Genomic DNA, 22,755 nt, shown 5'->3' on the forward strand with positions numbered 1-22,755 from the left:
TAAATAGGGTCAATGGTGACAACTCTGTTCTGAGCTTTGGGCAGCTACCAATGTATGTGGATTGCTTATCATTAGCTATACTACCAATCTGTTCACTATAGGGCAGTCTTTTGCAAACTGCTATCTAGTTTGTAGATTGTTGGTACTGTTGGATGATAAGCTACTACCATTGATGATTGGTGCACCTAAAATTGGTTAGTAAGTTTGCCTACTTTGCTTTGTCATCGAACACTTGTTTCAATGCGGCTACTTCAAGTGATTGCTCTGTATGAGCAACATCGTGGAGTACTGTGTCTGATTTGGTAAGAGCTTTAGACTGAACTTCTTAGCTGGGAATGAGATGAATGTCATCATGTCTAGTTAATGATCTGAGTATAACACAATACTGTCGCCAAATTTATATTATTGAGGAAAAAAAAAACCTTGTATCACAAAGAACCTAGTATTCAGCGCACTTTGGTCTATCAGTTATTCATATGATTTTGAAACGCATCCCTGTTGGTTTTCGGACATATTCTAAGTTTATTTCTGAATGAATCGTAAGTTGATTTTTGAATGCATGCATAGTGTATGTCATGTCTCTGCCAGGGGACTCCCCATCGCATCTAGAAATAAATTTTCCGGCAGACAGATGCGGACAGGGCTATACAAGCTGAGCAGAATAAAGCCGGACGAGTGAATGCCAATTGCTGTCTGATTATTTGGTTGATTGGGTTTGCGAATGATCAGCATTGTTATAATTATGAGCAAAATCCATAGATTCAGACTACCAGCTGCCTAAGTTATATTCTGGGAGTAGCGCGGAAAACATGTTGTACGAAAACGTAATAACGCCTAACCGAAGAATAGATGCGGAATAATAAGTTTTGACACTGGCAGCAATAGTTACAGAATTAGTGAAGACAAGATTGTTTTTTTAGAAGAGGAAGGAAAAGAAACGGGGCCATTACACAAATTATGGAAGAATACGACGATTCCAAATTTATGTAAAAAGTTACTACTACTACCTTTTGATCTCATGTTTGAGAAGCTGGAGCGTATGAATGAAGTGTGAAACTATTTACGAAGATAAAGCATTTTGCTTGTAGTAGGCCTAATAGGCATTTGATATTGGTACTTCGTGAATTATATTCTGTTGTGTTATAAAAATGACCATTTTCCTATTTGTGTGTATGCACTACTAAACAGTGATATTGCTACTGGCTGACTACATCATGTGTCCAATGCTCTCAATATTCTCTGTCATCGGCTGGCGAGACCACGTAAATGAGCTAAGGCTGGCTTACAAAAGCGCTTCGCAATCTCGATTTCAATGCTTCGGAAAGTAACATGTGGTGTTTGGTGGAATTCGAATTTATACTTTCGTAATAGGAAAATAATGCAGCGTACATGCTGCTGCATATCAAAGATCTTTCCAAAGCATGTTTTTCTTTATTTATTTATTTATTTGTTTTTAATGGGTTTCGTTTTTCAAAGGGCCGGGAAATTCTGCGCCGGTGTATAAACCATAACCATTCAAAGATTGATAAGTTTTACAGTTCCTAGGAAAAGTATGCTGTCACTTAACATGGAAAAAGTGTATTTTCACCTGGGACAAAGTGTATTTTTAACTGGGAAAAATCCAGGATTTATTTTTTTTGTCCACGTATACACCCTGTTCTTGGAAACCACTTTTGAATGTGGTTTTATGTATCTGATGTCTATCAGATAAATAAGAGACCTTTTTCCAAAATATTTTCAATCAAACCATCATCATCATCATCATCATCATTATCATCATCATAGGTATTTGATGCTGGTCCTGTTAAAAATTAGCAGTGTAACTCAGTGTTGAAAATCACAGTCATCAACAGTTCCTCAGGCATCTTTTGCATTGCCTTCTCTTTTCTGTAGTAAGTTAAATGACTGAAATGTGCCTATAATTTAATTACCAGAATTGAATGTGTAGTTATTTTTCTTTTCCTTTACTTTCAAACAGATTTACATATAAAGTTTATTTTGTAAGTAGTTACAGATATATCTTAATGAATTGTCAAATTTTGTATTTGCTCCCACTTCTTCTCACGTAGAAGCAGTTTTTTCTCAGATAACTGATGACAGAATTGAACTTGGCCCTACTTTCAACTGTCGATGACTATCTTCCTCAATAGTTAGCAACTTGCAACGATCTTATTAAATATTTTTGTAGTTAGCTCCCTTACTGATAGAAAGATTCTAATTTTAGCTTCCAGTTTTTCAGCGCCTGTGTATCAATTTGTCATTGTTCCTTAAGAAATATAGGCTTTCTGCACAGTTAGTGTGGCACTTAGATGTACAGTTAATTTACACAACCCACAAAAATTAAACGAGAACCATTGACATTTTCTAGACAAATGTCAATTTATTTTCACTTATTTCACATGAGTAACACCCGAATAAATATATTGTCTTCCATAAACAAACTTTAGACGAAAACACTGTTTGTGCAGTGGTCACTACCCACCCTCAAAAGTGATAGACAGCAATGGCAGAATATATTGTTGTGACATGTCGTCGAAAGGGACGGCACGGTTGTTGCCGCAGGGTCAGTGACCTGACAAGAGAACATATTCGATTAAGGAAAATTAAATAACCGAGAACGTATTTATCATGCAGAAGTGATATTTTGTGACATTGACAGTCATGTGTCTTCAAATTTTCCAATTTTGAAGGCTCGGGCTCATCGTTACCCTTATCCTGTTGTTGTTGTTGTTGTGGTCTTCGGTCCAGAGACTGGTTTGATGCAGCTCTCCATGCTACTCTATCCTGTACAAGCTTCTTCGTCTCCCAGTACCTATTGCAACCTACATCCTTCTGAATCTAATTAGTGTATTCATCTCTTGGTCTCCCTCTACGATTTTTACCCTCCACGCTGCCCTCCTTATCCTACCGAGTCCAAATTGTACGTAGTTCAATTTTTGACTGAATGGAACTGATGGGAGTCAGTAATCCCAGAACTATTATTAATTACTAAAAATTTTAAAAATGTCGTATAAGAGCTGCCCATGTGTATGAAAATTAAACTGTCAAATCGTAAAGACAGTAAAACAGTGAAGCAGATCTGTTGACCTGCAGTTATCTCCAGGAAACAAAGCATTCAGTTCCGTCAGTAGAGAGTTCTTTGCACCTTTTTCTGAGGGCCCTTCTGACTGACCTGTCCTTCCTCTCTCCCATATTCCCATCCCACATCTCTCTCCCTTGTCTGAGGAAGGAGCTAGCAGTTCTGAAATCTAGGGTAGTGCCCATCACTTTTACCTTTATACACTGTCAATCAGCAGAAACGAAAATTTCTCTCCCTGAAGGTGAGTTCTGCCTCACAATTTTATAGTCTTCCCAATTGAATTTTTCTTTTGATAAAATCATTTAGACAAATACAGAAAGCTAAAACATGGCTTCATCTTGTTGTGACAGCAGTAGCATGCAAAAGTGACAGTTATTCCCAAGTGGCTATGTAGAAGCAAACACATTTATTTAAGTTACTGTGCATATGGTTGTTAACAAGTTCAATAATGAAGTGGGCCGTAAAGTGTAAATAGCAGAATCAAATGATTACTTCAAATTAATAATAAAAATAGGCTGCAAAGTCCAAATAATGTAATCAATTAGTCACTTTAAATGTGAATTTATGACACTAAGTCCAGGTATGGAAGTAAAGTTAACTTATCTACTGAGTCCAGTTGCTATATGTTAATCAGTCACTTGGAGGCTAAGTCTAACTGAAGGTTAATTGTTCACTTGGAGCCAAAGTATAGCCAGAAGACAATCTGTTCATGCAGCAATTGAGTCCGACGAGGCATGACGGGACGATGAGAGCGATGGCATAACGCTGGTGATCGCACAGCTGCTCACCGACTTGGTTGGAGTAAAGTGTATCTGGGACTGGCTCTGCACTGAAATTGGCTCACTACTTGCTGTGCAGCCACTTAAAATATTCATTTCACGGGAGGTTACTTGTTTTGTTCCAAGGCAGACATGTTACTGTCTTACAGAAATAATCCAATGATTGTAGCGCTGCGCTGTCTTGGTGGTGTTGCTGCTCCCGTGGGTAGTGACACTGGCACTGCAAGTTTTCTGCAGAACCTCCCACAGACCAGCTGCTAAGCGTGTGGTTATTTACGAGTGATGTATAACGTCCAGTCTTGCTTATCAGAAATTTACTCCTGCTGGTGCAGTAACTTATTGGACTTGACTGTGTTGCAGTGTAGTTGAAGTACTGTGATACTGCATAGCACTTAGTGTCTGCACATGTTTTTGCAGCTTTTCTCTGGTCCCTTCTAATTGTAGGTCTTAGCAAATGCCTCAGTTACTTTAAAGTTTGTTCATAAGAACACTGTTATTTTTATTTATTTATTAAATGCTTTCAGAGTTGTACATTATATTTTTATCCAAACACCTCTTATTAAAACTTACATCTCTCCTCATTCATTGAAACCCACCACAAGAGTTGTCAATCTACAATTAGTGATTTGCTAAATTGATGTCAGTTGCTCAACATCTTTATTAAAAGGAAAGTGCTGCCCTCAAATCCGGTGTCATGTCAGGTAAACGAGGCAGGCGTCATACATATTCCGTGTTCAAAATGTCAACGTTTTCAGAGTTTGAGATTTGGACAGAACAGTTAGCACTAATGAGGTGTGTGGCAGTGTGTAGAACCTTTGAAATTTAAATAAAATAAAATTGTAGAACTCTCTTAACAGCCCAACTCAAATATCTGGCTTGTCAGGATGAATTATGAAGAGAGTTTACGTGAAATGCACGGAGTGATGAGATAAATTGAATGTACGATTATTCTACCTCTAGTCTGAAGATGCCTCACATTGGACGCCTCACATTGGACAGAGTGAGAATTTCTTAAAAGCTTCTTCAACAAATAATCATCCTCGGTGACAAGTTCTCATTGCTAATTCAGCACAGTTTTTACATCTGTAGGCTTAAGGAAATTCCAAGAGGCTATAGGCAAGTGATAAAATTTGTTCATTGGGTTTTTTCATTGTACTCTGTTCACATAGTGCTACTTCTTAATTTCTGTAATGAGAACCCATATGTTTTTACCTGAATTGAATTTGACTGATAAATTATAATATATGTACATTATATTTTTATCCAAACACCTGTATTAAAACTTACATCTCTCCTCATTCATTGAAACCTGCCACAAGAGTTGGCAATCTACAATTAGTGATTTGCTAAATTGATGTCAGTTGCTCAGCATCTTTATTAAAAGGATAGTGCTGCCCTCAAATCCGGTGTCATGTCAGGTAAATGAGGCAGGTGTCATACATATTCTGTGTTCAAAATGTCAACATTTTTAATCCTTTGTGAGCTTTTACTTTGTCACTGATTTGTGCAAAAGTAAGTGCCTTTTCTTTGAGTCTGGACATCCCAAAGAACAACAGGGAATAACAATTACACATGTTGCATTGTCCATCCAATGGATTGTTAATCAGAAATCTGGTCTTTGCCAAGAACAAAGTGATCTTTTTTATCACAACTGGCATTTCTTTTTATGTAGTGGTTGGAGCTTTGTTGGGTAGACAAAACACGGCAGACAGATACAGGTGATTGGGGTTCATATCGCAGCTAGTCCCTTAACTTTGTCGCATTTCCACAGTTGCTGCAGTGCTTAATTTTTTAGGGCTACTTGAGACAAATCTCTTGGTTTAAGCCCACTGACAGTTAATTTGACACATTGTGAAATACAAATTTCTATAAACATTTTTGTGTGTGCTACAGTCGGTCCAGTATTTGGGTAATTACCAGATGTTGTCAATAATTTTATGTGTGCATCATCTGCAATAATTTTTCTTGTGTAATTTTCTACCTCGACAACTGTTATTAGATGTTCAGCACATAGTTCATCTTTGGGAGATAGCCTTTGTCGTTTCAACTCATGAAAATGATTTCATGCTGCTGACATGGAAGAGGCTTTCTCATAAATTGTGGTGGTGCTCTTTTACGGTTAAATTTTTGTTGTTGATACTGAAAATGACACACACACATTTGGTGAGGTTCATACAAAATGTAACTTGACTGCAAGTTTGGTTTTACTGCCTTGTATTCCAGCATGTTGTAGGAGGCACAGTTGTTAATGTGCTCTCAGTTTTATCATTTCTCTTTGATGTCCAGATGTGTTTGTGCCTGTTAGAATGGTCTTAAGCTCCACACTGCATTTTCAGCATGTTCACAATGCTCATTAGGTTTCGCATTATGACACTGACTGTGTTCACAACGTTTCCATGCTGTTTGATGAGATATTACTCATTGGTTTTGATGAGATATTACTCATTGGTATTGTAAAATGTGGCCTTGTCAAAGTCTTCAGTTGTTACAGGCTATTCTGGGATTCAAAGACGCAGCAGTGTTAAAAAGAGTGCCATACAATACTGTTATGAATAAATTCTTCATGGGCAGGTTACATTTTTCAAATTAATGTTTCTTTGCCTTCCCTTGCAAGACGTAATATTTTGTTGCTCTTACCATACATCATATAGTCAATTTGACTGATGCTACTAGGGCATTCAAACTATATAAGTTCTTTTAATTAATTTATTTATTTCATTTATGCCTGAGCAGGAAGTCTTGCAGAGTGTTGTTTTCTCACATTAGACATTTTGGTCACAGTTAAGAAATAGCGGGATTTATTGATAGTAATTTTTTGTGGCTTGTAATAGCTGTGCTTTTGTTCTACAGTATTAATTTTTATCGTGTTAACCGGTTTTCAGCTTACAAGGCCATCTTCAGACATTTACTGAGTATTGTCACCAAAGAAGTTACAATTTTTGCAAACAATAGTGCCTATCGCAAATAATGTGATAGGCATAACCTTCTATAGAAGGGCACTAATTGCCCGAAACAGGTCAAGAAATTTAATTTTAGGCAACTGGTTGCTTATGATTTCATTATATTTTATGTATACTCATTGTGGTAAATCAATATTTCGCATTAGTGGCATATGTCTGCCCACTCAGGATAGTTTCCAGTTGTGCTGTGTTCCTGTAGCCATGTGGAAATTTGCACTTAAAAGTTGTGTGTGTGTGTGTGTGTGTGTATGTGAGAGGGTGGGGGGAGGACACACCTTGATTCCTGGTGAGGTCAGTGATAGAGGGCACATGTTGTCCTGTCAGTAAAAGTTCCACCAGTCCTATTTGTGGATAGAGCAAGGGTAGAATGACTTCTGATTTGCCACTGTGTGAGCTGTTATCGGTCAAATCTACTTCCACAATTCCTGTTTGAGTGTTGGTCACTATCTGTTAAGATGTTGTACATTCCCGGATTCTTTCCTGAGAAGCAGCCATTGTGACTTCTGTAAACAACTTTTGCAACATATTACACATCTTTCTGTGACACTCTGGTAAATTTAACAAAACCATGACTGTTTGCTCTGAACTTGTTTGTTTAGGTTTGATGTCCGTGTTATTTCAAGCTAATACAAATCGCATGTAACATTTTAGTGTAGTTGCCAGAGGAATGACAGTCGTGCCAAATTTGCCAACGTTGATGCGCTATGACACTCAGTTATTCACAGGACTAAGAAATTAATTGATACTCTTTGGCAGTGGTGTGTTGAACATCACTAAATTTGCAGTGCTTACAGACAATCATTTACTGGAATAGTTGCAAGAACGAGATTCATTTTTCTGTAATGTGTATTATTTAACTTGTTGCTAAAGGTTAAAATTTAAAAAGGAAAGTGTGTATTGCATTCTTGTTGTAACCTAGGATACAGATTTAACTGAAGAATGATCACTTCATAGACGTGCAGTTATTATTTGTGAATGAGGCCATATTATGTGTGAAGCTTGCAGCTAGTCCAGCCTCGCACCTTTTTGTGAACAATGCTTTCGCTGACTGAGTGACTCAGAAGCGACTGCTGACTCACGCTTTGTTCTTAGCATCAGTTCAATCTCTACCTGTACCTCTACCTCTGACTGATAAGGGCCTGAGGACATTTCACAGCTGCATACGTTGTATCACCTGGTTAATTTGTTACTGCTTTTAAGGTCTTTTCTATTTTGATTTTCTGTCTGAGTAAGTGACTTTGCTCACTATGAATAGTTGTGTTTATATGGTTCAGAAAATGGAAGTAAGTATATGAAAAATATTTTTTCCTCAGTTTGATACGATGTAGATTGAAGATCGTTAAAAGTTGTGATACTGTACCTTTGGTACAACTTCACCTTTGGTACAACAGAAGTACTGAAAACATCAAAAATTGGTGTTAATGCTGTTAGAGGCAGAGGAAAACTTAATGATTAATTAGCACAACAGCAACTTTTTAGCAAGCCTAACAAGCACACAGTTGAGAAACTGACTTTGATCTTAATTTTCTTTTGATAGTAGAAAGAAATGGAAGAAATTAACAGCCAAAGTTCAAATACCAATATGCAGGCAGGTCGTAGATATCTGAGCAATATGATGTACATGACAATGAAATTTATGTAGCTACTGTCTTTCTTTATCCTCAGAGAGCAGAGTCTTCACTGACACGAGTAAAAGGTTTGAATCCAATGGTGGAAGTCATAGCAGACACAGAAGCTGTTTCAGCTAAGCAGGATGCATACTTCACACAGTTCGATGTTGTCGTAGTAACAGATCTCCGACCATGGTCTGAGGCACTGAGAATTAATGCCGCCTGTCGTTTAGCTGGAGTCAAGTTCCTCTGTGGTGGAGTCTGGGGTTGCTTTGGATTCACGTTTGCCGATTTGCTGCTCCATGAGTATGCAGAGTAAGTAGTAAAGTGATGAAGTGCTGTTTGATCCAAGTTATAATCATTTCAGTCAGCAAAAGCAGTTAGTAAAGTAGTAAGAGATCTGTGTATTATTGTAAATTAATATTTACGAAAATTTTTGTTTCTTTTCCCTCAGAGATGTAATTCAACATTCTGCAGAGAAAAAGAAAGGCGAACAAACTAAATTAACAGTGAAAAATACAGCAGAATTTGTTCCATTTCGGGATGCTCTGGAAGTTGATTGGCGTTCTGAACAATATTCTAACAAGCTTTCTAAGATGGATTGTTGTTACTTTCTTATGAAAGGTATGTACTTATGATTAATTCTGCTCTCTTTCTGCATTAATGTAGTGTAATAGTGGTCATAACTGAAATACAACTTCACTTCTGTCAGCCAAAGCCTGTATGAAAAATAATTTTGTGCTTTACATCCCTAAATATGGAACTTTCACATATACTTGCTCATTCACACAAACTGAACTAGTTATAGTGGACACTTCTGGCCTTTATTCGCGTAATAGATGTCTAAAAAATGAAAATTGATTGTGCAGTTAACACTCAATTCTACTTCATTCATTAAAATAAAACTTGCATTATAAAGCCTGTGGCCACTTTTTTTAGCAGAAATTTGTTTCGCATGTAGGTGAAGCAACCAGTAAACGTGATCTTTACAATACACAATACAATTGCTGGAATTTTGTATAATATTTCATGTTGCTGAGATACTTGAGGGGAAAAAAGAAATGATAGATTAGATAAAATGATTAATTATTTGGGGGGGGGGGGGGGGGGGCAGAGAGAACTTTAAGGTACTGAAAAGAATTCAGCCTGCATGTAACTTATTGGAGGTAACACTACTGCTGGCATCATAATCACCATTGTCCCTGACTGAAGCTGAATTTGACGTAGCATTTTTTTGTTGAATGAATTTTGACCAAAATTTTGTTTGGTTACCTGTTATGGTTTCCCTGTAACTGATGAAGATTTGTTAGAAACTGTAGATATGCTACAAAGTTGTTATGATGACAAAAGTTGCACTGGTGTGGTATCTGCAGTTCTTGCAGGTAAATATTGAACAGAAAGTTTGCTCTGTCTTCAGTATAAAGTATTTACCTAAAAGGAGATACTGCATCATCTATGTTGAGTGAATTCACATTTCAGCACAATTTCCAGTTACACACTCCAGAACCAAGAGCAAACAGGCATTGTAAGATGTGGAAAGGAATAAGGCTATGATAGTTGGACAGTTGATTTTATATCTGGGTATCAGTTACTCTTCTAATGAAATTAATCTTTTTAATACTTTGGTCAAGACTTTTTTACAGTGACAAACCAGCAAAAAATAGATAAACATTGACTCAAATGGTAAATCAAAATTATAGTTGCTGTAATGGATATGAAATTACTCAAAATAAATGTGCATACTGACTTGATTTGAAATTGTGACTCTCAGAGATGAGGCAATCTAATTTTAACAACCCTTTGTGATATTCTGTGCTCACTACATGCAGTTCTGGTTTTTGCTTATTTCCTTCACTTCCACCATTGCACTCTACCACCCTCACCCATCCACTCTCTCTACTCACCCTCTTTGCAATTGCTCTGTAAAAACGTCAGATTAGGTTAAGATATTAGTTCTTTATGCTTAAAATTGTGCGACACTTTGATGTCTTGACTGAGAATTGTTAAAGCTGTTATTTCATATTTCCAGTGTTAATGAAGTTCTGTGATGAAAAAGGACGTGAATTGAACCCCAGCAAACGAGAGGAAGAAATTGCTGAACTTAAGTCATTAGCATCCGAAGAACTGAAGAAGCTCGGCGTTCGTGATGATATGATCCCCGATAAAATGTTTGGGTATGATCAGTTCTCTCAGTGTTAAACTTTTTTACGAACTTCCAGCATGCTGGAATAATTGTAGGTCAGAAACTTCTGTTAATAAGTTCGACGGAAAACGAGCCAAAGTTGCAAATTTCACCTTTTTTTATTTTCTTGATGACTAGTTTTGGGCTAGGATCCAGTTTCACATCATCAAAATGATATGTCCAAAAATACGAGAACTATATCAAACATATATACGTATTATCAAGTACAAAGGACAGTTATCTGCATGCACTGTAACAACTATGAAGTGTAAATGAACAGTTACAGCACCTACAGATAACAGCTCATTTGTACTTCATTATACATATATATTTTTGCCATGGTTCTTGTATTTTTTGAAATACCATTTTTACTATCTGGATCATTTGAAAGGGGTCCCAGAATGATACTAATCATCTAGTAAATAAAAAATGTGAAATTTGCAAGTTTGGTTGGTTTTCCATTGTACTGATAAAACTTTTTTGACTCGCATATATTTTGCAAGCTCTGTTTTGCACTGTTTTGAGTGTCAGAATACTTCTGCTGGAATAATATGTATAGTTTTCAGTTTTCATGATGCTTTTTGACCCTTCATATTCTCTGTTTACTTAATCCAGAGTATTCATATTTTTTCCCGGATTGATGACTATGGAATGTTATTCGAGGTCTGTTCAAAAATTTCCAAAACTTCCACAATTTCACACCAATGGTATGTTGGAATGACGTGTTGTTGGTATCCCTGCATACACCTGTGTGTAATGTGTACCTGCCAGAAGTTTCATTGTTGTATGTCTGTTAGTTATTGTTCAGTGCTGTATTGAGTAACATGTTGTTTTGTTCGGTTTGCGAATTTTGAGATGAGTGAGTTAGAGGAGCAACGCATCTGCATTAAATTTTGCATGAAACTCAAGAAAATCGTTACAGAGACACAACAAGTGATACAGTGTTACAAATGGTTCACACGGTTTAAAAATCGCTGGATAAAAGCTAAAGATGACCCTCGTTCAGGACACCCTTCAACGTCTACAGACGATGCTCATGTCATGAATGTCAATGAAACTGTGTGTACCAATCTAAGACTGATTGTCCAAGATATTGCAGAAGAATGTAACATTTCAGTTGGATCATGTAATGAAATCCTGACACAGCATCTTGGAGTGCATTGTGTCACTGCCAAGTTCATCTCACGGCTCATGAGTCAAGACCAGAAAGACCTTTGTCTCGCAATCTGTGAAGAGCTTCTGAATCACTCAAATGAGAATGAGATGTTCCTTAAGAGACTCATAATTGGTGATGAGATGTGGGTCTACAGTTACAATGTTGAGACCGAAGTTGAATTTTCACAGTGGGTTGGGAAAGGTTATCCAAGACCAAAAGAAGCTCGTCATGTCAAATGTCAAATCCATGCTGATAGTTTTCTTTGACCTTGAAGGATTAATTCATCATTAATTCGTACCACAGGAACAAACAATTTATTGATGGTATTATCGGGACGTGTTGTGGCATGTGCAATGAAGTGTGAGAAGGAAACGGCCTGAAATGTGGCAATAACGCACCCACACGTTCATCCCTATTTTGTGCGAGATTATTGCACCAAAAAATGCATTGCTGTCTCATCCTCCATACTCTCCAGAACTGGCCCTGGTGATTCTAAAGTTGAAAACTCCATTAAAAGGAAGATGATTTGCAATGATAGACAAGAAAAAGGAAATTCGCAGATGGCACTTCACGCAATCCAGTAAGAGGCCTACCAAGACTGCTCCCAGAAGTGGAAACTGTTTTGGGAGTGGTTTATCAGTTGTGGAGAGTATTTTGAAGGACCAGCAGACACTGTGAATTAGACGGGCTGTGAGTGGGTGTTGATTAAATTAATGGGGGAAGTTGAAAACTTGTGCCAGGCTGCAATTTGAACCTGAGTCTCCAGCTTACTGAGCAGAAGCACTGACCATTGTGTAATCCAGACACAATTATCATCTCAACTGCATGGACTACCCTAACACACCTGTTGTCAGACCCAAATTCTCAACTTACCCATGCACTACTACTGTACTGCCCCTTGGCCATTATTCTCATTACTTGTGGCTTTTCAGTGATTTTCTTAAAAGTTCGAGCTGGTGTGCATCCCCACTGAAGAGATCATTGGCTGTTTTCGCCTTTATTGTATATATGTGGTGTCTGTTCTTTCAGACAAAATGCTGCGAGTAATGAGCACAAATGGCAGTACATTAGTAATGTGTGGATAAGTTGAGAATTTGATGGGAGGCTTGCTATGGTAGTCAATGCAGTTGCAAGGATCACTGTGGCCGGATGGCGCTGTCATCAGTGCATCGGTCTAAAAGTGTAAGACCCAGTTCAAATCCTGATCCGGCACAAATTTTCAACTTTCCCCATTTATGTAATCAATGCACACTCATAGCCAATGTCTGTAATTTCTTTGTGTGTTATATTTTGTTAATTGTTCAAATGCAGCTATCGTAATCTTGATGTGTTAAAAAAGGGGATCCTCGTCAGTGTTGACTTGAAGATAATTCTTATACTTGACTGGCAGATTTCTTAAGCGCTTGGTAAGACACAAACACAGTCGGTACAATTAGGGAAAACTATAGTGGCAGCTGTAATAATAAGGGTAATTGGCATCTGTGAGTTAAACAAAGCTGTGCCCATTTTTGCCACCCTTCGTAGTATACATTAAATATTACATTAGTCTTATTTGGTGTGGGTCCCGCATACTTGAGCAGTATTGGAAGATGGAATGCACAAGTGATTTATAAACAGTCTCTTTTGCAAACTAACAGACTTTTAGCAGTATCCTGACAATGAACTGAAACCTGCCACCTGCTGTACCCACAGCTGTGTGTATGTGATCATTCCATTTCATATTCCTAAAAAGTGTTCCACCCAGGTATTTGTATGAATTGCCTGATTCCAGTTCTGCTCACTTTTCTGCATTTTGAGAACAGCACAATTTTATATTTCTGAACATTTAAAACGCTTCGCCAGTCCTTTGAAATCTTTTCAAGGTCTGTCTGAATTTTTGTGCTGCTTCTTTCACACAGTACTTTGTTATAAATATCTGCATCATCTGCAAAAATTGTGAGGTTACAATTGTGTTTCAGGCCATTAAGGATACAAAGTACTTATAAATGGTGGAAAAATCAAAATGTTTTATGACTTTATTAAATTCTGTAGTCTTTCCTGATTACATTGATATATACATTATAGAGTACCAAATTTTAAAGTTACAGTCGTTTGTGCCGCCACGCCCCCTTTATTTCTGTTACAGAAACCAGTATTATTTCGAAAAGAACTGTGAACTTTCTGTTTCCAGCAATTATATGTATGATACGCTGTGTATGTTGGTAACGGTGCAGGTTTCTAGTGTATGTAAACGGTTATCTTTGCTAGTATTTACTTTTGTTATGCTGAAGCAGTTTGTTCACGTGTTACTGAATGTTTGCTACCCAAGTGCTACATATATTTGTGGAAGTACATATTCTTTAGTGTGCAATAAATACAAACTATGCCACACATCAAGAAATTCAATAAAAGGAAATTCCGTGGTAACCAGTTCACAAACAAAGTAAGCCATGCTGTTGAAAGTAACCTATGTATCAGTTCTTCAGGCAAGAAACTCCCACATACCACACCTCCTCGTGATTCTAATTTTTGTGTTAACAATGATGCTGTTTGTGGATTTGTTGTTATTGATGTGGGCATCTTATCTGCTTTGATAAAGGAAGTGGCAAAATGTAAACAATGTGATGGTGTAGGTTCAAATGGCTCTGAGCACTATGGGACTTAACATCTGAGGTCATCAGTCCCCTAGAACTACTTAAACCTAACTAACCTAAGAACATCACACACATCCATGCCCGAGGCAGGATTCGAACCAGCGGCCGTAGCGGTCGCGCGGTTCCAGACTGAAGCGCCTAGAACCACTCGGTCACACCGGCTGACTGATGGTGTAGGCTGTCCATAAATAACTGAACAACAAAGTAGCAGGAAGGGTTTAGTGTCAATATTAATTCTTTGTAGATCCTGCAGTAAATCTACCTCAAAAATGACTTCGAACATTGTGCACAAGTCATATGATGTGAATTTGAAGTTAATGTATGCAATGCCTGCAATAGGAAAAGGCTGTTCAAATGTTTTTAGTTTGATGGACTTTCCTCCTCCTCCCAGTAGATTCACCAAGTAAATAAAAATACTTTTAGGTGCCTTGACGGTTGTGTCTAAAGCATCTATGAAACATGGCAGCATTGAGGACATTGTTCTTTGAATGGTGTTGCAAGTGCTACTTCTCTGGAGAATGGAAAAGTTGTTGATATTGAGTGCTTATCTAAGTACTGCCACACCTGCCATGATAACACTGCAGGACATATTAAACAACAGTGTTCTAAGAATTATGATGGTTACTGTGGAGGTATGTAGTGTGATGGAGCTCTAAAAATATTTCAGAGGTCGGTGCCCATTTATAAAGTTCGATAGACAAAGTACCTAGGCGATGAAGACTCTAATGCTTTCAGTAAAATTAATGAGTTCTATTTTCATGGTGATTCCTTGGTAACAAAACTGGAGTGTTGTGGACATGTGCAAAAGAGGATTGGTGCTAGATTGAGGAAGGTACAAAGAGAAATGAAAGGAAAATCACTGTCAGATGGAAAATCTTTGTCTGATCAAGGCAGATTGACAGAAATTGAAATAGACCTCCTCCATTGTTATTTTGGACTGGCCATTAGATGACCTGCACCTCTGAAAGATGTTACAGCAATTAGGAAAGCTTTATGGGCCACCTACTTTCATAATTGTCCACAGATGACCACCCTGGTCATGGACTTTGCCCTAAAGGAGCAAATTCTTGGTGTGGTTACCAAAAAGCAAAAGAAAGTGGTCAAATATACCATCACAAGCATTCTCTTTCTGAACCTGTTATGAATGAAATAAAAAAAGTTTTTAGAGACCTGAGTGGCCCTATTTTGCTTAGTAAATGTCTTCATGGGGGCACTCAGAATACGAATGAAAGTTTTGACCATTGCATATGGGAAAGATAACCGAAGAATGTTTTTGTAGGACTGAATACATTAAAAGTTGGTGTACTAGATGCAGTGATATGCTTCAGTGATGGAAAGATAGGAAAGTTGGAAGTCCTGAGAAATTTAGGCATAAAATGTGACTCTAATATGGAAGATCAATTGCTTGCGTGTGACAGACAATGGGTGCATGAAGCTGAAATATTCACTATACGAGTTACCAAAGAGGCAAGAAGTGCTAGAAGGTGTGCCAAGAGGAAGATGAAGAAATGCTGCAGGATGAAGACTATGCTTCAGGAATGTTCTGAGGCACTGTTTAATTGGACTCATATCTTCATTCACAATTTCCCACAAGTTGTATTTTTCAGAATTCAGGTACAAACATTTCCTAAAGTTTATAAAGCATTGCTCTAATCATTTTCTGTAACTTGCAATTGTCCATACTTATGTAGTAGGCCTAAGCTTTATTGTAGAATCAACTAAATTATAGAAAAAATAAAATTTTTATTAGGAAAAAAATTATAAAAATTAAAATGTAAGGTGTGATATTTTTTATCCTTGAAATATACATAATAGGTGGAATTAAATAGGTCTAATACCTCAGCCATCATGTCATGCATATCTGGTAAAAATTTGGTCTCTTTCAAATGTGTAACATTGGATTAAATGGTACTTTAATTGGGGAAGCGTTTTGGGGGAAAAAAATGCATCAATTTCTTTGTAATTTTTTTAATAATCCTAATCAGGTTTAAAAATATTCAAAATACTTCTAGTATGTTTAGAAAGTGTGCTGCATTACCTGATATCAACAAAAAATCTGTAAAACATATACATTATAAACAGTGCCTGAAAGAAATAGGTGTTGTTTTGTAAATGATATTGAGCCAGAAAAATACCCTGTATCCTTAATAGACAGTGTAAACAATAAGGGCCCCAACTCACTTCCCGGAAGACACTTGAATATACTTCTACATCAGTAGACGACCCTCCATCCAAGATAACATGCTGTATCCTGCCTACCGTAATATCCTCAATCCGGTCACAAATTTTGCTCGATATGCCATATGATCCAATTTTTGAGAATAAACTTTGGTGTGGCACCAAGTTAAATGCTTTCTGAAAGTCAAGAAATACTGTATCCACCTGATTACCTTCATCCATGGCTTTCAGAATGACATGTGATAAAAACACAAGTTGGGGGTTCATATGATCAATGATTAATGCTTTGAAGATTGGCCACTTAGAATAATGTTGGGTCTAAAACTCTGGTCATTTATGCCATTATTTAAAATGTTGCTGGCACATTTGTAATTGATACACCTGCAAGGGTAACACATACTAAAAAAAGACCAAACTTCAAGATTTATTTTTCATATTTAGTTTATTGACAGATCATAAGTTTTAAAATAATAATGATAGAAACTATAATTTTCCTTGCAAAAAGAAAGTGTGAGCTGAGTTACTGAGCAATGTCTACCTCTTGAGCTTCAGAATTCTTGCTCATGCAACAAACCTGGTGTATTTATAGCAGAAATACAGTAAATTGTGAAATCTAGCAAGCACACAGACGAAATTATGTGAGTGCGAACAAATGGCACAGCCAGTCACAATAGCAGCTGATTTGTTTGTACTGTTTCTTTCAAAATAATTCTGGAAATTGTCAACAGAAGGCAGCATCTGTCAAGGGACAGGTAGTGAGATGTCAGTATGCTGTTGTTGTTGTTGTTGGTGGTGGTGGTGGTGGTGGTGGTGGTGGTGGTGATGTTGTACGAAATGAGTCCAGTTTTTGAGCAGTAGGTGGCTCACATGTGAAGAAAATTGTGGCCTGAGATATATTCGGGCACAGTCTTTTTAACACAGCATTGTGGCCTGAGCTATACTTGGGCTTGGTCTCCAGACTGTTCAGGATGTGTGCTGGTTGGCATGGAAGCAATAATTCTGTTTGACATACCCCAGAGATTGGGTGTAGTTTTGTGGCTCATTGCTGCTGCCCTTCTTGTAGAATGTTGTGGCCTGTGCTTTCTTTCAATTACTGGGTAGAGATTTTTGTTCAAAAGTATCTGCAGTTAAAATGAAAGCTACTCAGCTGCAAAATCTATATAGAAATCAGCTGCAAAATCTATATAGAAACTGACAGGAATTCCATCAGGCTCTGAAGTCTTGTTAAATTTTAATGATTTTAGATGTTTCTCAGCCCCAGTTCATGTTTCAGTGCTATGTGAATCTTGGGCAGTACTTCTCTATCTTCCTTAGTACAGGAACATTTGAAAATGGAGTTAAGTATTTCTGCTTTTGCTTTGCCACCCTCAGTTTCAGGTCCTATATCATCCTTGAGTATACAGATGCTAACTTTGAAGCCACTGACAGCCTTTGCGTATGATCAGAATTTCTTTGGGTTTTTTGAGTGAACTTCAGATACGATCCTGCTGCATTAGTAACTGGAGGCTTCTCGCATTGCCTTCTTGACAGCCAAATGTACATCATTCAGCATCTTCTGTTTATAGTCCTAAGCTTTGTGTTCAGGGTGTATATGACCCGGGAATTTTTCATTGTTTTAGCTTTCAGTTAAATGTTTGTAATTTTGACTGGTAAGAATAGATGCTCTAGCAAAGAATATTACTGTACCCGCTACTGGAGAATGATACTGCAGCAATAAAATATAAACGAGAGGAAAAAAATAAAACTTTAGCGGCAAAGGAAATGCACCATTTACAGCAACAAAACACCATGCACACACAAACGTCCGCAAACAGCAAAAATATGTCAAAGGTCTTAGGGCAAAGACTATCTAATACTTCGTGACAGTAAACTGCTTTCTGTGAGTGTGATGTCACAACTGTTTACATTAGGTTAGTTTGACCAGTTGCCAGCGGGCTCATGCGCATGCGAAGTTGACTCGCATATGAGCAGTACCTTCTCCCGCTACCCCCTACTTGAAGTGTGGCTGTTAGCTGTATAAGCAGTAGCAGCAAGCAGCCGGATGCTAACGAGAAAAAAACGCACACTCTAGCTGCTAGATTCACGCATGCACAGAGTTGTCAGAGTTGTAGTGGGGACCCGTGTTTTTGTTAAGTGATTTTCCTGTTTCCTCTTTGTTTACAGCTCCCTCGTTAAATGAAAACAAAACAGATTTCTGTGGCTGGGAGCTATCAAGTCAATTAAAACTCATTCACATAATTACGGAGGGCAAAAATATATTTTTAGTTTCAGTTTCCTGATTTTATTTTATTTCCAAGTTATTAGCAATCAAGCATTAATCGCCTTGCAGAACAATGAAGTTATTTTGTCAGTTTGCTAAAGAAATTTGGCTTCATTAATCTTTCCGCTGAGGCAATCGATTTATTTGAAACGAAGTGTTTCTTTCCACAGTATTGGCTAGTTCCAACTTTTCGCTAAATTTCAAGTGCACGTTTTCATCTTCTGCCATGTATGAAATTATGCCATAATAAAGAACCAAATGTGAGGTAGTACTGTATTTTTACTCCAAGAAAATGTACACCCAGAAAACCACACTGAAAAACTTAATATCAGATGGGACCTACTTCATTGTGAATCTTGAAAAAACCAATGTGCACTTCCAGCCGAATTATGCATTTTAGTATGGTTTACGAAATTCCTGTGCTCTTGGAGTATCCTGTGATGTCCTGTTTCTTTTATGGCGCAATGTAAGCTCTCTTAGTGCATTATACATATGAACATGTGGGCTTCCTACACCACTGCAGCTGCACATGCCCAGTAATGCCTGTTTTCTGGCACTCTCTGCCAAATGCTAAATCGAACCTATTTCTAACAGTCTCAGGATAGTATTGCGAACAGTGGTTTATGAAGCGTTACTTTCAAAGTAAATTTCGTTTTATGCAAGATGAATTATGTTACGTGTGAAAAAGTGGGATGAATTTCTTAAATCACAGACCGTTGAAAACTGAACACTGAGGACCAGCCACTTACAAGAATTTTGAGCCCAGAAGACCAGACATTTATGTCATCATTTTAAATTTAGTGGCACATTTGTGTGATATATCATAAAGTACAACACACGCAAAGAAAGATCAATATTACATGTGAAAGCTTAGCTTCTCTTGTAGCTTATTAATCTTCGAGACCAGTATTATATGTGAAAGCTTAGCTTTTCTTGTAGCTATACTACGTATATTAATGTAAACCATTAACTTTTCCTCTTTGTGTGTTCATGCTACGCGAGAGTGATCTTTCTATTGCCTGACTATAACATGTGTCCTATGCTCTGAATACCTGCTGCCATCGGCTGGTGAGATCATGTGGCATGAGATACGACTGGCTTACAAAAGGACATAGCAATCTCAATTTCAATGCTCTGGAAACTAACGTACTGTGTTTGGTGCAATTCGAATTTATACTTTCGTAATTCGAAAATGTGCAGCATGTATGTTGCTGCACATCAAAGGTCTTTCCAAAACTTCTTGCCTTGAATCTCTCTTTGAGAGAGGACATGACTGCTTCTGAATCTAGCTAACTGAATCTAGTTCATTTATTTGTCCTTTGTGCTTTAGTAATCATTGTTGCTACAACTGCCCCATGGTCATTGATGCCATTTGCAATATGGGCATCCTCATAGAGGGTCAGATGTATTTGTTTCTATTATATTCTGTATATTTCTGCCATTTGCAATATGGGCATGCTCAAAGAGGGTCAGATCTATTTGTTGCTGTTATATCCCATATATTTCCATCATGAGTGGGCTTCCAAACTATCTTTTCTAGGTAGTTTTCAGATAAGGCACTTAGTAATGTTTGGAAGAATTTCTCTCATGCCCACCACTGTACTTAACCCACTCCATTGTTGGATGATTTGAAGTATCGTCTATTAATGGCTGTATGATTGGTGAACATATGTATTAGTGAATTGATTGATTCTCTGAAGTTTGTTACATCTAGGGATTGGTTAGGTGGTTAATAGAAGAACTCAATTATAAGTTTATGTCCATCCTCAATACTGAGTCTCTACTGAACATATATGCCATAACTGACTTTGCCTCAGTAGTGAGATCTCAGCATTGTGGGAGTTATTTTCCCAGTAGTACGAGAAGTTACGAAGGCATGAACACAATGCTTTCTGAGAAGAAAGAAAATACATGCTATAGCAGTTATCTCTCCAAGTACATGACAACACTGAAGCACACACCACCTGTATACATTGTTTCTGCCTCTGACGTTCCCTAGACAAATGGCTTTCAGGGAACATCAAAGCTCTCAATTATTCAGGTAATATCTGTTGTCTTTTTTGTGTCTCACACGTAAGTGTCAGTGCTACAAGTCCAGAGTCTGGAACTCAAGTGTCTGTCAATCCTACTGTAGTTTCTCTCAGTTTTTGCTTCTTACCATTGGCAAAGATTTATATATGTCAAATGTTTATTTGAATCATCCACTGCACATCTTGTTTCGACTGCATGTAAATAATATTTATCTGCTTTGTGTAAAGTTAGAAGAATGAAAACTGTATTTCTATGTCAATTTTATTTGCTCCTGATCTTAGTTTGCAACTCCATTTGAATATTGTACAACTATGACTCACATACGTATTGTGTTTATTTTCCAGATGCCTGTTCTCACAAGTGAGCCCTGTGTGTGCAATTGTAGGTGGTGTTATGGCTCAAGAAGTTATAAAGACAGTTTCTCAAAAAGAACAACCACATAACAACATGTTCTTTTTCAATCCATTAAACAATCTTGGATATGTTGCTTGTCTTGGCAACTGACTTTAGTTCATAATTCTTGTGTTTTGTGTACTTCGCATCAACTGTTCCAGTGTTGTATGTAATTCAGTGACCATTGTAAAATCTTTCATAAATTAATTTAATATATGTTTTTCATTTCTTTGGTAAGGTGGTTTCTTTCACCATATTATTTCAAGTTTTTCCTACTGCTCAATAAAAGCACAGATGCTGTAAGGTGTATCAAATTCTAAGTGTAACATTACAGGTGGGGAGGCTTGCGTGCCTCAGCGATACAGATGGCCGTACCGTAGGTGCAACCACAACGGAGGGGTATCTGTTGAGAGGCCAGACAAACGTGTGGTTCCTGAAGAGGGGCAGCAGCCTTTTCAGTAGTTGCAGGGGCAACAGTCTGGATGATTGACTGATCTGGCCTTGTAACATTAACTAAAACGGCCTTGCTGTGCTGGTACTGCGAACGGCTGAAAGCAAGGGGGAAACTACAGCCGTAATTTTTCCCGAGGACATGCAGCTTTACTGTATGATTAAATGATGATGGCGTCCTCTTGGGTAAAATATTCCGTAGGTAAAATAGTCCCCCATTCGGATCTCCGGGCGGGGACTACTCAAGAGGACGTCGTTATCAGGAGAAAGAAAACTGAAGTTCTACGGATGGGAGCGTGGAATGTCAGATCCCTTAATCGGGCAGGTAGGTTAGAAAATTTAAAAAGGGAAATGGATAGGTTAAAGTTAGATATAGTGGGAATTAGTGAAGTTCGGTGGCAGGAGGAACAAGACTTTTGGTCAGGTGATTACAGGGTTATAAATACAAAATCAAATAGGGGTAATGCAGGAGTAGGTTTAATAATGAAAAAAAAAAAAAAAAAGGAGTGCGGGTTAGGTACTACAAACAGCATAGTGAACGCATTATTGTGGCCAAGATAGACACAAAGCCCATGCCTACTACAGTAGTACAAGTTTATATGCCAACTAGCTCTGCAGATGATGAAGAAATTTATGAAATGTATGACGAGATAAAAGAAATTATTCAGGTAGTGAAGGGAGACGAAAATTTAATAGTCATGGGTGACTGGAATTCGTCAGTAGGAAAAGGGAGAGAAGGAAACGTAGTAGGTGAATATGGATTGGGGGGAAGAAATGAAAGAGGAAGCCGCCTTGTAGAATTTTGCACAGAGCATAACTTAATCATAGCTAACACTTGGTTCAAGAATCATAAAAGAAGGTTGTATACCTGGAAGAATCCTGGAGATACTAATAGGTATCAGATAGATTATATGATGGTAAGACAGAGATTTAGGAACCAGGTTTTAAATTGTAAGACATTTCCAGGGGCAGATGTGGATTCTGACCACAATCTATTGGTTATGAACTGCAGATTAAAACTGAAGAAACTGCAAAAAGGTGGGA

At 37.7% G+C, this 22,755-nt stretch overlaps 1 protein-coding gene across 1 annotated transcript in view; it reads left to right on the forward strand.

Annotated features, from left to right (window-relative positions):
• The window catches only part of LOC126195248 (SUMO-activating enzyme subunit 1), a 58,956-nt gene extending 37,458 nt beyond the window's left edge, over positions 1–21,498 (forward strand). The window contains exons 3-6 of the mRNA XM_049933776.1: positions 8,484–8,743; positions 8,883–9,052; positions 10,458–10,602; positions 21,213–21,498. Coding sequence (XP_049789733.1) covers positions 8,484–8,743; positions 8,883–9,052; positions 10,458–10,602; positions 21,213–21,372 — 735 coding nt within the window. The 3' untranslated portion in view covers positions 21,373–21,498. The remainder of the gene's footprint in view (positions 1–8,483; positions 8,744–8,882; positions 9,053–10,457; positions 10,603–21,212) is intronic.
• Positions 21,499–22,755: the final 1,257 nt, after the last annotated feature.

This window comes from Schistocerca nitens, chromosome 7 (genome assembly GCF_023898315.1).
Source record: "Schistocerca nitens isolate TAMUIC-IGC-003100 chromosome 7, iqSchNite1.1, whole genome shotgun sequence".
Lineage (NCBI taxonomy): Eukaryota > Metazoa > Arthropoda > Insecta > Orthoptera > Acrididae > Schistocerca > Schistocerca nitens.